The following is an 18,138-nucleotide window of genomic DNA, read 5'->3' as shown; positions in this document are numbered from 1 at the left end:
TGGAGACCTGAATTTAGAGAGAATAACAACACAGTTTTACTTCGAGGATGGAAGTCAGGCTGGAGTTTCCAGGACCTCAGGACACTACTGCTTTGATTCTACCACTTCATTGGTAAAAATAAACGATAACAACACAGAAACCCACAAACTCCAGGAACTCTCTACTGCTCAAAGGATTTTTTTCTAAAATTCTGTTACTGATACTTAAAACTTTCTTTTATTTGATTTATCCAAAAGTCTTATCACATACTATGCCCCCATGCAGTCGCACGGAACTGGCCAGCGCCTCTGAACTCTTCTTGGTTGTGCCCTCTGCCAAGTTCTCCTACAAGCCCATGCCATCTGCCTGGATCTGTCTTGTTCAGGATGCCTGCTGGTCTCTGAGCTGCAGACCCCTGTACCCAACAACCTTACTGGCATCTCCAGAGATATCTAAATGCAGATCCATTTTTAAAAATGAAACTTGTCAGCCTTCCTTCCAAACTGGCTCCTTCTCCTCCCTCCTTCTAGAGAATGACAAGGGAAAAGTCGCAGAGTGCCTTCCCTCTCTGCCAGGCTTTATGTCCTCCATGGTCTGGAGATACCTTTCTAAAACACAGGCTAGCCCCTATGTCTCCTGCTGCAAGCCCATCCATGGCTGTCTGTTGCTCTCAGGACAAAGCAGAAGCTCCTAGCATCATACAGGAGGAGCCCCACTGTGAGTAGCCTCCTGCTCCTCCCACCCCATCCTCCAGCTTAGATCTCCTCCAGGTTTCCAACGAGGGCCAGGCTGGCTCCTCTCCTGCTTCAAGACTGTGCACATCATGCTTCCCCATTCCCTTTGCCCGGCACCTTCTTCAGGGTCTTTATCCATTGTCTATACCCTAAGCATCATGAGAGAAATAAGCAGTCCTGTTCACCTTACCAGAAGCCCACAGTCAGCCTTTCAGGAATGTCTGATGACTAGTGAATGAAGCAATGAAGAAATAATGAGTGAATGATACGCAAGTACAATGATGCAGAACCAGGACCATCAAAGGGGGTGGGGGGAAGAGGTTGCAGCAAGGACCCGACAGTGCTTTGTCTGCTGGTTCAGATTCCTGTTGGGTAGGGGTTGGAAGTTAATGTCCTGCAGTCACCCCTGTGGATCATAGGTGTGCGTGTGTTTATGTGTGTACCTGGGGATAGACAGGTAGGCCTCCTTGGGGGATATACTCATGTTGTCACGTGACCTCCGTTCTTTTCAATTAACCATTTTGAAGCCTTAAAAAAAAAAAACTTCTTTTAGGTATTAGGGAGCAATACCTCAACTGATATCTGGGTGGCCAACATGTTGGCCACCATCTTTCTGGTAAGCACATCCCTTACGGAATGCTTGTCAAACACAGACTATGCTAGTTCGAATATTTCCGTTTGTATATGCACAACAGACATTTAATGTAAGTAGAAATAGTGAATTCCTTCTGTGAGCCAGGCACTGGGCTGGGCCTTGAAAGCCAGGTTAGAGACCCGGGAGATGATCTTCCTTCCTTTCCAGTTGCTCTGTGCCTGCCGATGCTGTGTGATACTCTTATTTATCTGTGAACTATCCAGGTTTCCTTAGTGACAAGAAAATTACAGAAACTTAGGAATAAGGAGCAGAGGATATAGCAAGGAGAGGAGGGTAGAATTGGTTTAATAAAATTACCAGCACAAAAAATTCTATCTGCAGGCTAATAAACAATACAACATATACACAAGTGTATTAGTTCATTCTCATGCTGCTATGAGGAAACACTTGAGAGTGGGTAATTTATAAAGAAAAGAGGCTTAATTGACTCACAGTTCCGCATGGCCGGGAAGGTCTCAGGAAACGTACAATCATGGCGGAAGGCATCTCTTCACAGGGTGGCAGGAGAGAGAATGAGTGCTGAGTGAAGGAAGAAGCCCCTTATAAAACCATCAGATCTTGTGAGAACTCAGTATCACGAGAACAGTATGCGGGGAACCGCGCCCATGATTCAATTATCTACACCTGGTCCCACCCTTGACACGTGGGGATTATTACAATTCAAGGTGAGATGTGGGTGGGGACACAGAGCCAAACCATATCAACGAGCCTCCTTTTGTTTAAGGAATCATGGAGCTACCGTAAGATTCTAATATATAATATTTTAGAGAAAAGAAATTTCCCCAAAATATGACGACTGGGGGGGCATTTCCCCATCATTCTAAGTCTTAGCTTGATTTTGCCCTAGGAGACTTCCTGTAGTGGGAATTAATTACTCACAATTTTTCTCTCCTATTACAAGCTTTCCACATACTCTTAGATGAGAAAGGTGAGTGGCCTCTGTTAGAGAGTTCTTATGTGTATTTGGACTTTCTTTACTGGAGCTGTCTCATTTTCTAAACTGTCTCAGATTCAGTGGCTAGAACCTTTTTTTTTCTCAGATGCATTTCCAGTTTCCTTTTTTCAGATATATATTGTCAAATCATCTAGCTCACTAGTGTTAATCACTCTGTTCCTAATATATAGCAATAAAAAATTCAGAAGAGAATCTTAGTAAGATTACTTGCAGGAGTTCAAGGATGTCGCGTGTTCTTAAAACTAGGGGACAAGGTTGATTTCAACCATTGTTAGCATTGTTTCTGTAATCTTAGCCCTGAATAAATTACTCAAGCATCACAAAGATCATTAGACAAACAACAAACAAACAACAAAATCCCACCCAGCAGCACCATTTGTATGTCTATGCCAGTGTCTACTTCTGTCATACAGTTTGTAAGTATTAGAGGTCGGAGGTGAAAAGGACAGGTAAATTAGCCCAGCCTTTTATGCAAAACAGTTTGCATAGCCTTTTCTCCATAGTAATTTTGGGGGAGAGAGAAAGGATAGACTTTACAACACATAGCTGTGGAGAGGGAGGTTTATTATAAAACAGAGATAATAAGTGTTGGAAACCACACACAGCAACTGGAGCTTAGCTTTTATGTGTCTTGTTTGCCAGCAGCTTTTACTACTTCAACAGATCCTGACAACAATAATTAGAATTCAAGGGAAGCAGGAGGAAGCTGATTAATCTTGCAAACCCGTTTCTGGTAGCACATCAGCACTGGTCTGGGGAATGGGGACGCCTGGTTCTTCCTCTCTCCTGCCCATGTTCTCCACACTGGCTGCGGCACACATCTGTCTAGTGACAGATTTTAGAATAGCAAACCCTGGGCTGTATCAAGCGCCGAACAAAGGCCAAATGACACAATAAAAGCATCATTTATCTTTCAAAAACTTCTCCGCTACTGCCAAGAGGGAGGACCCACACCTGGGAAAAGATTGTCTTTCTTATATGGAAGAAACCTGAATTGTTTCCACGTTGTTTTTTCCTTGACACCCAGGCCACTTTCCATCGGGTTGTCAGGATACTCCTAAGAAGGGGAGTCGGAAATGCCAGATGTTCTGTATCACCTTTAGTTAAACACCAAGCCTCCTGTTACTAGGGACCATTCAAGGTCCCCTATTCCCTTTGGTGAGTTACTTAAGGAACTGTGCGTCTCCACCTGCAACCCCATGCCTCCTCTCCTGTTGAATTCCCAATAGCAGTTATTGCCCCGTCCCCAATCCCCACACTAATGGGGGCCCTACAATTTAGGGCAGAAGCCATTTATTACAAAACGCTCTTGAAACCTGATCCCTCCACTCCTCCCCTAATTTTGGATGCACAGTTTAAGTAAGGAATCTCTTAGCACTTAGCAACGGCTTCTTCTTCGCTGTGGCAGATACAATCGTAACTGGCCCCTCATCAGACTGGGAGCTTCCTGCGGGTGGAAGCTGCATCCACAGAGCTTAGCAATGCTTTGTGTACTCGGTAGGTGCTCAGTAAGCCTTTGAGTGGGCTCTGGGAATATACCCCCTTTGAAGTACAATATACAAGCAGTAAAGTGCAGACACCTGCAGTGAATGTACAGATCAATGGATTCCACGTGTGTATACACAGAGGTTTACAATAGCCACCCAGAGGAGCGTTACAGAACATTCCCCTAGAAACTCCCTTGACGCAGGGAATTTAATTGCCCTCCCTTCCATCCTGTGCAGGCAGGCTGGTTGCCAGTAAAGGGATATGAGATGCCCTGATTCATCCGCAGACAGAACCCTTACGATGCGGGGGAAGGACCTGTCATTCTAGAGTAAAAGTAAGACCAGGAAGATTAAAGAAGACAAAAATTTAAAAATGCAAATGGTGAAAAGCATAAACAATTAACTCTTTTCCTCTCTCCCCACACTCACCCAGAAGCACCGGGGCCAAAGAGAGGGCATGGGACGTCTCAGGATCCCCTGCCGCCCCACCACTGCCCTGATGCCTGCTTGTGACGCAGAGACCGGAGTGGCTCTGAAATTACTGTCTTCAAAGCAGGCCAAACCTTGCTTGACACGTGCAAAGGTCCAATCTCTTGCTTCTCAGCTCCCCGCACGCGCGGACCAAGGTGCACTTCTGAGCCAGATCACCTAGCCACAAGGAAGGGGAGAGAGGGGAAGAGGCAGAGAGAGAGAGAGAGAGACAGACAGACAGACAGAGAAGAGAAAGGAAGCACTTAGAGAAAGAACAGAGAGAAAGGAAGCACCTTCCCCCAACGCTGCGGCCTTGTGTTTCCTCCCGTGTCAAACGAGAGGGCCCCAAATTGACCCCAAATGTTTTTTCTTTCTCAATCCAACATTTATACCAGCACGTTATTTCCAGGGTGCCCAAGACCTCTGCTATGGTTGTGCTGCTGTCCCTGCAAAGGCGCTGGGGATGGCCGAGGTGGGGGATGTCTCTGGGGGCTGAAATACGCTGCCAGGGGAAGGGGCGCCCCGATACCTCCCTCAGTGGCTGCTGGTTGGGCGACCGGTGGCCCTGGCTTGAGAAAGTGAAAATGTCCAATCTATTTTGCCTGTAGCCTTGGGTCCATTTTGGATACGGAACCGAGCAGCAGTCCTCCACTTCGCCCTCCCCCGCCGCTGCAAGGGAAAAGAAGGTCGTTTTCCTCGGGTCCCTGGCGAGGCCCTCCAGGAACCCGGAGCCCCCCGGGGACACCGCCCAGCCCCCGGCGCCCGGCCCCGCCCCTGCGCGAACTCGGCCGCACCCACTTTCCCGGGCGGCTCCCCCTCCGTGGCCTGTGACGTCACAAGGCCCCCAGCCGCCTGCGCCCCGCGGTGCGCGCCCCGCTCCGGGACCTGCCGCCGCCGCCCCGCCCTCGGCGGCGCCCACACCCAGGCGCTCCCGCGCGCGCGCCCGGCCCAGTCCCCGCCTGGAAGCACAGCTGAAGATGGCGAGCCCGGCGCCTCCAGAGCACGCCGAGGAGGGATGCCCGGCTCCCGCCGCCGAGGAGCAGGCGACGCCGTCGCCGCCACCGCCCCAGGCACCCCCCGCAGAGCGGCAGCAGCAGGAGGAGGAAGCGCAGGAGGCTGGGGCGGCGGAGGGCGCGGGGCTGCAGGTGGAGGAGGCCGCGGGCCGGGCGGCGGCCGTGGTAACCTGGCTGGTCGGGGAGCCAGTGCTGTGGCTGGGTTGCCGCGCAGACGAGCTGCTGAGCTGGAAGAGGCCGCTGCAGAGTCTGCTCGGCTTCGTCGCTGCCAACCTGCTGTTCTGGTGAGAGCTTGGGCAAGGTGGGGGCGCTGAGGAGGGCAGGTGACCTTGGGGCGCCCGGGGCCCCGGGGACCCAGTGCAGGGGGAACCCGCGGGACACTGCGGAGGAGGAATTGTCAGCCCTGCCCCACTTTCTCGGCCACCTGTCTCGAACAGGTAGACACTCACCGCAACTTTCCTCCGGACGCACGTCCCTGTGAGCAGTTGTCGTCCTCCGTGTGTGGATCCAGCCTCAGATGCGAGGTGGTCGGCCAACCCGCAGGCACCTGCACCTACAGGTGTTCCCATCGTGCTTGAAAACTTCGCCCCTGCTTTCTAAAACTCTCAGGTCTTGACCTGCTCCCCCAAGCTTGCCAGAGCAAACGTGCTTGAACGTGTCTTGGTTCTTGCGGCCCCAGCAGGCATATCTGGACCAGATTAGGTACACGTTCAAAACGGTGCCGCATTCATCAGTCACCTGAGATGGGTCCTGAATCATTTGTTTTTTCCTTCCCCTGGAGCGTTAGGTTTACTGTGTTTACTCCCTGATGAGAAAACGGGAGGCAAACAAGCAGGTGGAGTATGCCCAGCACCCATCCCCGGGTGTGCACAGTGTGGACAACAGGCATATTTTTAGGTGAAGTACAGGGAGAACACACGGGAATGCTCAGCCCCTGAGCAACAGGTTTGTCTCTCCAAAAAGCGCTCTTCACCAGGAAGGCCAGGGAAATGTCTGTCTCCTTCGTTGAAAGTGGTGTCCTGTCATCCGTTACCACGCTATTGAGGGCGGAGAAAAGCCTTCTTTGTTTGCTAAGTGTCCTCATAACAAACATGACCCACACAGTGCAGAATAATCAGACTCCGGTAACATACCTTGTTACAGGACGGAGATTTCTGAACCTTAAAGTTGAGAAATAAATAAATTGCACAAAATAGACAACCTGTCATTTTCTAGGTTAACTTGAGCAAGGTGAATATTTTCCTGCAGATCTCTGCTAGTCCTGGTGTTTTCTTTTAAAACTAGCTGTATCTTGTCAGAGGTCCCTGAAAGTGAATTAACTTTGGATCTCTTAGGTATCTGTGTTTGGAATAGAGTTTATTCCAAATCTATCTTATTATGGAGTTAATGCGAGCACTCAAATAAGGACATATTGTCTTATGCTAGATTGGGCAATAGTCTAATAGTCTTAGGGCTGTGTCTCACTAATGTTTACAATGTTTTTAACATTTTATTTCTTTTTTTCTTTTTTAATTTAATTAATTAATTAATTAATTAATTAATTTATTTATTTTTTTGAGATGGAGTCTCACTCTGTCGCCCAGGCTGGAGTGCAGTGGCGCTATCTCGGCTCACTGCAAGCTCTGCCTCCTGGGTTCACGCCATTCTCCTGCCTCAGCCTCCCGAGTAGCTGGGACTACAGGCGCCCACCACCACACCTGGCCAGTTTTTTGTATTTTTTTTTAGTAGAGACGGGGTTTCACCGTGTTAGCCAGGATGGTCTCGATCTCCTGACCTCGTGATCCGTCCGCCTTGGCCTCCCAAAGTGCTGGGATTACAGGCGTGAGCCACTGCGCCTGGCCTTAACATTTTATTTCTTAATTTTACATTTTATTTCTTTAAAAAACTAAGAGTCTCACAGTTCAAAAGTTTAAAGGTACAAAAGGGTAAGCATTTTGAAAATCTCTTTCTCATGCCAGTCCCTGGCCGCCCAGTTTCCTCAGGAGGCCAGCAATGTTACTAGTTTCCTGTGTCTCTTTCCAGATAGTGCACATTTCAGCAAATACACCATATTCTATGCAAATTGTGGAATAACATATGAGCTCTTCCTTTTCCTAGTATTTCTTGGTGATTGCTTCCTTGTTCTTTTTCAGCTGCTTCAGAATTCTATTGTAAGGATGTCTCAAATTACTTAACCTGTCTCCTACTGAGGCAGTAATATTTCCAAGCTTTTGCTATTTCAGCATTATAGCTAATGACCCTGTACATGCATCATTTTGCATATATGCAAGTATTTTAGAGAACTTCCCAGAAGTGGAATTGCTGGGTCAGAGGGCATGCGCACTTGTAATTTTGATGGCTGTCACCATATTGCATGCAGCTCCTTAGGGTTCTAACAATTTATACTCCCACCAGCACTGTGTATGACTGCCTGCTTTGCTATACTCTTGGGAAGAATATTTTATGAAACTTTTTGATCCTGCAAATCTGATAGGTGAAAAAGACTATCCCAAAATGATTTTATTTTGCAGTTCTCTGTGATTGAGCATTTTATCTTATGTTTAAGAACCACTACATTTACCTTTTATCAGCATTGTTTGTTTATAAATAACCTTTGTTTATTTTTTCAAGTAGGCCATTGTTCTTTTCATTACTGATTTATAGGAGCTGTTTTTATATTAAAGACTTCAGCCTAATTTCTGTAACATGAGTTGCAAACTTTTTTTCTATGATGTTTTCTTTTTCTTTTTTTTTTTTTTTGAGACAGAGTCTCGCTGTCGCCCAGGCTGGAGTGCAGTGGCGCGATCTGGGCTCACTGCAGGCTCCGCCCCCTGGGGTTCACGCCATTCTCCTGCCTCAGCCTCCCAAGTAGCTGGGACTACAGGCGCCCGCCACCTCGCCCGGCTAATTTTTTTGTATTTTTAGTAGAGACGGGGTTTCACTGTGTTAGCCAGGATGGTCTCGATCTCCTGACCTCGTGATCCACCCCCCATGGCCTCCCATAGTGCTGGGATTACAGGCGTGAGCCACCGCGCCCGGTTTCTTTAATGACATCTATTGAAAATAATGTTTTTGCATAAAATAATTGAAAGGCATATTTGGTAGTATCCAGGGGTGTTTTCTTCCATCCATTTTATTTATACTGATGGAGAGGAAAACATTGGCCAGCCATTCAGCCTAGATACAGCCTTCTCCTTATCTGTTTTATTTCATCTCCTGTTTGTGGCATCTGCATTCCATGCATGTATTTTCTTTGACAAAAATGACGGTCCTGTTCTTTAAATTCAGAATTGTTGCTTTTGCATAGGAATTCATTGGAATGCTAAAAAATGATATTCATGAGAACTCAGAGGAGTTTAGTAAAATAGAGGCCACATAGAGTGCCTGTCTCAAAAAGCAGGGTTTCCACGACTGAACTAGATTGGGTAACAGTCCCATAGTTTTGTGGTGATGAGGGGCCTCAGATAATATTGTCTCACTATTTCACCAATGAAGAACATGTTTTTAGAATTTTTTCCTTCATTTAAAATTTTATTTATTTAAAAATTAACATAGCCTTACAGTTCAGATGTTTAAATGTACAAAAGGGTAAACATTTTTTTTTTTTTTTTTTTTTTTTTTGAGACAGAGTCTCGCTCTTTCACCCAGGCTGGAGTGCAGTGGCGCGATCTCGGCTCACTGCAGGCTCCGCCCCCCGGGGTTCACGCCATTCTCCTGCCTCAGCCTCCCGCGTAGCTGGGACTACAGGTGCCCGCCAACACGCCCGGCTAATTTTTTGTATTTTTAGTAGAGACGGAGTTTCACCGTGTTAGCCAGGATGGTCTCGATCTCCTGACCTCGTGATCCGCCCACCTCGGCCTCCCAAAGTGCTGGGATTACAGGCGTGAGCCACCGCGCCCGGCTAGGGTAAACATTTTGATGTCTTCCCGCGCCCGTCCCTGTCTACGCAGTTTCCTCTCAGAAGCAACCGATGTAATTGTAAGCCCATCCTGAAATAGAATGAGCCCAATGTAATAGAAAATGTTGTTGTTTTTTTTAAAGTATCAACTTTTTGTGGTTTACCACCAATAAAATGCCCATAGTGTAAGCATACAGTCAAATGTATTACATATGCCTGTGTAACCATACTGGCAGTTGAGATCTGGAATATTTCATCACCCTTAAAGGCTTCTTTGCATCCCTGTTCTATCAGCACCCACCCCTGGGGACTGATCTGTTTCTGTCACTGTTGACTAGGTTGGACTTCCCTAAAGCTTTGTATAAATGGTGTTATTTAGGGTGATAGGGTGATGTCTTTTTTTTTTTTTTTTTTTTTGAGACGGAGTCTCACTCTGTCTCCCAGACTGGAGTGCAGTGGCACGATCTTGGCTCACTGCAACCTCCACCTTCTGGGTTCTAGTGATTCTCCTGCCTGAGCCTCCCGGGTAGCTGGGACTACAGGTGCATGCCACCATGCCTGGCTAATTTTTGTATTTTTAGTGGTGACAGGGTTTCACCATATTGGTTGGGCTGGTCACGAACTCCTGATCTCAAGTGATCTGCTTGCCTCAGCCTCCTAAAGTATGTGATGTCTTTTGTGTCTGGCTTTGCTTACTCGGCGTAGTTTTGTGATTCATCTTTGCTGTGTGTATCAGTTATTTGCTGCTTTGCATTGCTGGGTAGTGTACCACTTTGATGATGTACCACAGTTTGTTTATCCATTTGCTAGTTGATGTTCCTTCAGGTAGTTTTCATATTTGACTATTCTGAATAAAGCTATTGGAAAACATCAGGTAGAAATCTTTGTGTGAAGTGTGTTTTTGGTGAGGAAAGTGGTAAGCCCTGATGGTTGCCTTGGATAGGCACAGAATGGAGTAAAAGGTCCATTTCCTAAGTCTTGCTGATCGTCGTATTGAAATTTAATGGCTTATGATGCGGCTCCTCTTTTGGGCATGTTACCTCTGCAGCCTAGAAAGCGTCTCTGATGTGATTTTTTTTTTTATTCAAGTTCTAGGGTACATGTGCACAACGTGCAGGTTTGTTACGTATGTATACATGTGCCATGTGGGTGTGCTGCATCCATTAACTCATCATTTACATTAGGTGTATCCCTAATGCTATCCCTCCCCACTCCTCCGACCCCATGACAGGCCCTGGTGTGTGATGTTCCCCTTCCTGTGTCCAAGTGTTCTCATTGTTCAATTTCCACCTATGAGTGAGAACATGTGGTGTTTGGTTTTTTGTCCTTGGCGATAGTTTGCTGAGAATGGTTTCCAGCTTCATTCATGTCCCTACAAAGGACATGAACTCATCCTTTTTTATGGCTGCATAGTATTCCATGGTGTATATGTGCCACATTTTCTTAATCCAGTCTGTCATTGATGGGCATTTGGGTTGGCTCCAAGTCTTTGCTATTGTGAATAGTGCCGCAGTAAACATATGTGTGCATGTGTCTTTATGGCAGCATGATTTATAATCCTTTGGGTATATACCCAGTAATGGGATTGCTGGGTCAAATGGTATTTCTAGTTCTAGATCCTTGAGGAATTGCCACACTGTCTTCCACAATGGTTGAACTAGTTTACAGTCCCACCAACAGTGTAAAAGTGTTCCTATTTCTCCACATCCTCTCCAGCACCTGTTGTTTCCTGACTTTTTAATGATGGCCATTCTAACTGGTGTGAGATGGTATCTCAGTGTGGTTTTGATTTGCATTTCTCTGATGGCCAGTGATGATGAGCATGTTTTCATGTGTCTATTGGCTGCATAAATGTCTTCTTTTGAGAAGTGTCTGTTCATATCCTTCGCCCACTTTTTGATGGGGTTGTTTGTTTTTTTCTTGTAAATTTGTTAAGTTCTTTGTAGATTCTGGATATTAGCCCTTTGTCAGATTAGTAGATTGCAAAAATTTTCTCCCATTCCATAGGTTGCCTGTTCACTCCGATGGTGTGATTTGGTTTTGAACCCATGGTTGGAGACCATGGCATTTAGAAAAGTCCATTCATAGGCCTTTTTCCTTAGTGCCTGTGGCATTGCATGACGATGGCATTACCTTCTATTGGTATAAATAGTAAAAATCTAGGAAAGTGATTTGCCCGAGGTGACCACGCAGGGGCACCCCTGACAGGAGACCTGGGTCACTCTGACTTTTCAGGCGTCTCAGGCTGGGCACCAGGCAGTCCTGAATGCCAGCAGGACCTACCGAGAGTCCTTGGAACACTGTCTGTCAAATTGTTTTGGAAGGTTGCAGGGTTCAACCTCCCACTTGATGTCAAGCGCCCCTTCTCTGCCAGCATGAATGGGGTGCCCCAGCTTGCGTTAGAGCCATGGCTCTCAAAGTGAGGTCCTGGGCTAGCAGCATACACATCACCAGTGTCACCTGGAGATGCAAAATCATGGGCCTCCTCCACACTCACTGAACAGGAATCTCTGCAGGTGGTCCCAAAGCATCTGGGTTTTCTCCAGCTCTCCAGGTGATTCAATACATGTTCCAGTTTGAGAACCACTATGTTTGAGCACTTTCTGGCATTGTGAGCTGTCTTCTCCATAAGGCAGCATTTCCATTGCTGGGTGGCACTCACTGGTCAATGTTTTCCTTACATGAAGGCCATTGCTTGATTGTCTCTGCAGCTGCCCAGGATGTAGGCCCCTCCCCAGGATCACCCTTTGTGTGTTTCAAAATCCGTTCTCTTCTTGGTTCCCGCTGAGTCTTCTCTTCCCCAGCTGAGAAATCCTGGGCCCTTCCACTCACCACTGCCCTGTCTGGTTTGCAGATCCTTCTGGCCGCGCTTCAGTTCATCTGTATTCTGCCTGGAATGCAGCATTCCTGAGGTGGCCTGGCCACTGCATACTCTCTTCCTTCCTCCTGGGTGGTGTCCTTCTAGCCTCACAGCCTGAGATAGAATTTCTTTACTACAGTTGACAATAACTCCCTTTTACAGATGCTACTATTGCTGGTTGTTAGACTCTTAAAAATAAGTAAATATATATCATTTAGTGCTTTGTCAAAGTATATGTATAGTATACATATATATGTATAGTTATATACAGTTACAGTTTGTCAAACTTTACTAAAGTTATGATAAAGAGTGTTCACATGTAGCATTGTAGTTAAACCTTGCAGGAACGCAGTGAGGCGTGTGTTGTTCCCATTCTACACAGGAGGAAACAGGAGGCCCAGAAAAGTTAACTGAACACCAAAGATGATGTTGACCTGTACTGTTCAATAGAGTGTTTGTGGTGATGGACATAGTCTGCCTTTGCACTGCCTGTTGTGGTAGCTTCTTGTGGCTGTTGAGCATGTAAATGTGGCTAGTGGGACTTGGAATGCCATTTGACTTTTATTTAAGTGTAAGTTTAAATAGCCACACATGGCTAGTAGCTGCTGTGTTAACACAGTCTTAGATAAGTGCTGAAGCTGGGTAATGAAGCAGCGTCCATTTTCCCTAAATTCAATGATTTTTCTACCCCATCTCTCTAAAGAAAAATAGGAGACTATTAGGGCTTACTTTTTTCAATATTACAGAATCATACTTAATGATTTCAGCACAGAGTGAAAAAAGTTATATTGGGAGAGGGTTGCTTCTGCATGAATGGGAAGGATCTTTTTAGACTGTCAGCCAGCCTGGTCCAAGTTCCTTGCCTTATCTTTGTTCCGTCTGAGTAGTCGGTACCTGTGAATGAGTGTCTGCTCCCTGCCCAGTGTGGTCAAGGGGGTATACCTGGGCCCAGGGGGTGTACCAGAAGCCCAGTGCCTGAACTCGGAGAGCCTACCCACTGGTTTAGGAGACACAGCTGATTTGGTGGATCGATTGGGAGAGTATGTCACAGTTCCAAATTGCATGTCACAGTCTCCAGGGCTTTACAGTTGAGGACAAAGTGGGGATGCGGGAGGTTTGGAATAGCTGATGAAAGTCTTGTGAGATTTATTGTGTAAGCCTAGAAGAAAAGGTATAGTTTTAAAAGTGAGGCTAATGGTGAGTGATTTCCATGTAGGGCAAACTCAGGAAGAAATGGGAGATGAGCACTGGATGTTGTCAGGATGGAGAGACTCTCCTGACTCACACTGAGGGTCTGTTTTGGGGACAGAGAATTAATCTTGGGTTGCCGGATCCACATGAGATCTGAAACACTGTAGACGTTAAAAAAGGTTTGGTGAAATGAGCTGCACTAGAGGATATTCCCCTATGGTGAATAAGGTGGGGCTGTTTAAAGACAGTGAGAGTGGGCCGGGCACGGTGGCTCACAATTGTAATCTCAACACTTTGGGAGGCCGAGGTGGGCAGATCACCTGAGGTCAGGAGTTCAAGACCAGCCTGGCCAATGTGGTGAAACTCCATCTCTATTAAAAATACAAAAATTAGCTGGGCATGGTGGCATGCGCCTGTAATCCCAGTTACTTTGGAGGCTGGGGCAGGAGAATCACTTGAATCCGGGAGGTAGAGGCTGCAGTGAGCTGAGATCACGCCACCGCACTCCAGCCTGGGCGACAGAGTGAGACTCTGTCTCAAAAAAAAATAAATAAAAAATAAAAACAGTGAGAGTGGAGGGGAGGGGAGGGGAGATTTATGTGCTTGCTAGGGGGAATACCCAGAGGTGAGGCTGCAAATTGAAAGAGTGGGGCCAGGTTTTGAAGAGGTTACTATTGGACCATGCTAAGGAATTTGGATGACATGAAATAAGCAATACCCATATATTACCCTAATGTTAATACCATAATATTCTTCCCTTTCTTTCAGGACCTCCATCAAAATATGCAACAAGTATTTCTTTTGTTGTTTTTTTAAATTGAGACAGAGTGTTGCTCTGTCTTCCAGGCTGGAGTGCAATGGCGTGATCTTGGCTTACTGCAGTCTCCGCCTCCTGGGTTCAAGTGATTCTCCTGCCTCAGCCTCCCAAGTAGGTGGGATTACAGGCACCTGCGAGCACACCCAGCTAATTTTTGTATTTTTAGTAGAGACAGGGTTTTACCATGTTGGCCAGGATAATCTTGAACTCCTGACCTCAGGTGATCTGCCCGTCTCGGCCAGCCAAGCCACCACGCCTGGCCAAAATATGCAACAAATATTTCTTGAGTGTGTGCTATATGCTGACACTGTTCTTGCTGCAAGGGATATAACAGTGGACAAACAGATACGATCCCTCTTCTCCTAGAGCTTATATCTAGTGGTTAAAGTGGTAGAAAAAAATACAATAAACAAATATACAAAATGCCAGAAAAGGCCGGATGTTATGAAGAAAACTAAAGCAAGGACAAGGGATAGAGAGTGACAGAAGTCACTACTTTGTTGGGTGGTCATCATTGGCCTTTCAGGAAAGGACTCTGAGTAGACACCTGAAGAACAAGTCAGGGAATGATCCAAGCAGGTAACTCTGGAGGGGAGTGTTCCAGGCAGAGGGAATGGCACACACAAAAGCCCTGGGGTGGGAGTGGGGTTGGGGTGTTTGCAGGGCAGCAAGGAGGCCATTGTGGCTGGGGCTGGGTGAGCAAGGGGGAGACAGTGTTCGTTCAGCTCAGAACTTCATGTCACAACTGTGCTGGAGGCTTTTTGTCAGCTTTCTGCCAGTCCTGGATGAATTAGGGGAGCAAGCAAGCTGGGGCCAGGCACCAGCTAGGACACCATTGCAGGAGCACATAGTGGTGCAGAGAGGCTGAGCCAAGGTAGTGGGGTTGGGGAAGAGGAGATGGATTTGGGGTGACTCTGGAGATAAAATCGGGAGGACAGAATGATTTGGTGGGTAGGGGGAGAGAAAGGCTATGGGCTAGATGACTTAGGCTATGGGCTAGATGAGGAGTGCCTGGTAGTGACCTTAACCAGCGTAAGGGTGGCTGACATTGCGGCAGGCTGGGGTTGCCCAGGTTTGGCCATGTTGCATTGGACATGGCTGTAGCTCACCAGGTGAATTATCCACGTGTCACTACAGTGTTAGACACAGACTGACGCTCAGCGTGCAGGTTGAGTTTGAAGTATGGAGTTGGATGTGTTGGAGTTTAGTCGTTGCAGCCTTGGGAACATGTGAAATTTCCTGGGGAGAGCTGGGGGAGAGTGTTGGGGAGATTGAATTACCACAGTGGGTGACCAGAAAGAGCACCTTGAGAAGGAGAGTGGCAGCAGAGGGGAGTCCCAGGAGAGGGTTGTTCTGGAGCAGCCAATGTGGCGATCAGAAATGTCATCCAGTACTTGAATTGCAATTGCTCCTTCCTGGCTGTAGCTAAAGCGGTTTCTATAGGGGCCTGGTGGTCTCCAGTCACACCCAAAGGGGAGGACACTCTCTTCCTTTCTCCGTGGCACCACCTCCTGGCTGCAGCACTGTGGCTCAGTGGAGGACATGGCTATCCACTCTATTTCTGGGCCTCTCTGTGATTTGGTTCTCAGGCTGGCTCCTGACTTGGCCAACAGGAATTCAAGTAGTTTAGGAAATCTTTTCTCTCTGCGATGGTCTGAATAGATGTGTCCCCTTAAATTTCATATGTTGAGACCTTCTCCCCAGTGCATTAGTTTTAAGAGGTGGAGCCTTTAGGAGGCTATTGGGTCATGAAGGGGGAGTCCTCATGAGTGAGATTAGTGCCCTTATAAAAGGGGTCAGAGGTAGCTTGTTCACTCCTTCCACCATGTGAGGACACAGCAAGAAGGTGCCATCTGCAAAGCAGAGAGTGAGCCCTCACCAGATGCCAAACCTGCCAGTGCCTTGATCTTGAACTTCCCATCCCCTAGAATTGTAAGACATGAATTTCTGTTATGTATAAGCCACCTAGTTAATAATATTTTTGCTACAGCAACCCAAGTGGACTAAGCACCCTCTCTCTAATGCTTGGCCTTCACCCTGATGAGATACCTTAGTTTGAATGTCAGAAGCTACAAGTCACCAGTGTTTCTATTTGTAGACTCTTAACACCCCACTCCCTCCCATTCTTGTTCCATTCTCTAGAGGCCTGGAGATGCCTGGGTGGGTATTCCAAAGGACACTAGAATTTGTGGGGAAAGGGACTATGGAGAGGCAAGGTCAATGATATGGTGGAGGAATGTGACAGCGTGAAGTTCTGGGGAGGACCGAAGGGGCTAGGTGAGAAGGACACCTTTTCTTCTGATTCCTGGGGACCCAGGGGAAAGATGGGTATACCTGTTGTCTAAGTGGCAAGGAGTCACATGTGTTATCTGATTTCTCTCTGAAGGAGGATGGTAATCTACTGCAGTTGAGGTTAAGGCAGGACAAGGCACCTGCAGAGACCGGCTGTAAGCTTTAGTGGAGAAGCATAAATGACTGGGGGAAAATGATAGATTACACTTTTGTTTTATTTATGTTTGGCCATAAATTTGTGCAGACATTTTATATCAGGCTCCTGTATCTTCATCTTTGTCTTCATTGACCATTTTTTTCTAAGCTGCATATTTAATGGAGTAGTACTAGTTTTAGTATTGTAGTCACCCCTATACTATATTAGTTTAACAATAAATATCTGTGGGAAATTTCCCATTTGCTAAAGATAAAATGAGTCCAAGATATCCATGTACAATTTCGAGCGTACTTTTAGAAGCATGCGGCTGTGAAGTATTTTCAAATGTTTTGCCAAATGATTCAGTGTAGTGCTCTTTGTTTGCTGCTGATTCCAGTTTTTGGAAAGATTTTTGTCTCAGGGATGAAAAAGGCAATACCTAAGTGAAAACACATTGGGTGAGGTGTGGCCACCTCCACGCTCCTGACGGTAATCCTAGACTGGGAGAAAGAGCATGAGCCACCTGCAGGAGGCTGGCCTCCCATATCTTCCCAGACACTCACCAGACCCTTCACCTGAAAGATGAACTCAGATGACAGAGGGAGCTCTCCTGAGTTGTGGCCACGTGGACTTTCTGGATTTCTAGATAAACCATTGTGGGTATTGTGTATTGAGCCATTCTTCTTTTGACAATTTTGTGGCACACTTTCTGTGGCCTTGCATAATTTCCTGAATTCCTGCAGTGATCCTTGATAATAGCAGTGACCATTTGTGGGGCTCCTGCTTTGCTAGGCACTTGGTGGAGTTTCCTTATTTAATTATCACACCACACAGCAAGGTATCATTGCCCCATTTGGCAGAGGGGATATTGGGGCTCAAGGGATTTAAGTCACTTGTTCCAAGGTAAGGGTATTAGGCACAATGGGGATTCCGATCAGGTTTCTGCTCCCCACCCCACCCCAATAAGCTGGACTGCAAGGCGAGGTTGCTGGGTGTAATCAGAGCATAATTCAATATGACTTCTTCCCTCTGCTTCTAGAAGACAGAGTTAATTTCTTTCTCAGATGAAGCCATCAGCTTTCACTCACAGAGCTTGCTGTCTCCATCTGCTTTATAGAAAAAGGTTAATTTATTTTTCCAAGTAAAATTTCGGCACCAGCTGTGGCTTCATCCCTGTAGAGGATTCCACCCCACCACCTTTGTTTTCCATTTTAGGCATTGATTACCAAAGCAGGGTGTGTATTTCTCTGAGTTGTCAAGTGGCCCAATCTCATCATATTTCAGTTCCCTTTTGTGTGTGCTCTTTTGACCCGGGGTGGCACTTTCCCTACAGGTAAGATGTCATGTGGGCTCTGGCCTGTTCTTAGCTGACAGCACTGCTTTGTGGTGTAGCGTGCTGCGTGAAATATGTGATGTGGGATGCAAGCCCAGGTGAATCTAGAGTTTGGGGTACCGACATGTTGTGCTGAAGGAGCGTTACTGCCACTCTGAGGGTGGGGTTGGGCTGGGGGACTGGGAGGCATGGAGCCGTTATGGAGGCAGCACAGGAGAGCCCACACTCGCCCCTGCCTCTTCTCACCCACTCTGCAAAGCTGCGTGCTCTGTAGGCAGCCGCTCTCCCACCAGGACTGTGACCCCCTGCATCTCTGTTCCCTGCTCTGTCCCTTCTC

The 18,138-nt window shown here is 46.9% G+C and overlaps 1 protein-coding gene and 1 long non-coding RNA gene across 3 annotated transcripts in view; one reads left to right on the top strand and one right to left on the bottom strand.

Annotated features, from left to right (window-relative positions):
- Nucleotides 1-2,143, bottom strand: part of LOC131381743 (uncharacterized) — a 41,732-nt gene extending 39,589 nt beyond the window's left edge. Inside the window, exon 1 of the long non-coding RNA XR_009210646.1 lies at nucleotides 1,802-2,143. This is a non-coding gene — a long non-coding RNA (uncharacterized LOC131381743). The remainder of the gene's footprint in view (nucleotides 1-1,801) is intronic.
- A 3,022-nt stretch (nucleotides 2,144-5,165) lies between these two features.
- Nucleotides 5,166-18,138, top strand: part of RETREG1 (reticulophagy regulator 1) — a 144,063-nt gene continuing 131,090 nt past the window's right edge. For both annotated transcript variants that reach the window (XR_009210644.1, XM_032135295.2), the window contains exon 1: nucleotides 5,166-5,579. Coding sequence is in view for 1 of the 2 variants with exons in the window: in XM_032135295.2 (XP_031991186.1) it covers nucleotides 5,260-5,579 (320 nt within the window). In the remaining variant the exon portion in view is untranslated. The remainder of the gene's footprint in view (nucleotides 5,580-18,138) is intronic.

The sequence above is a fragment of the Hylobates moloch genome, unplaced genomic scaffold (assembly GCF_009828535.3).
Source record: "Hylobates moloch isolate HMO894 unplaced genomic scaffold, HMol_V3 SCAFFOLD_17, whole genome shotgun sequence".
NCBI classification, from domain to species: Eukaryota; Metazoa; Chordata; class Mammalia; order Primates; family Hylobatidae; genus Hylobates; species Hylobates moloch.
This window is presented reverse-complemented; position numbering and strand designations above follow the sequence as displayed.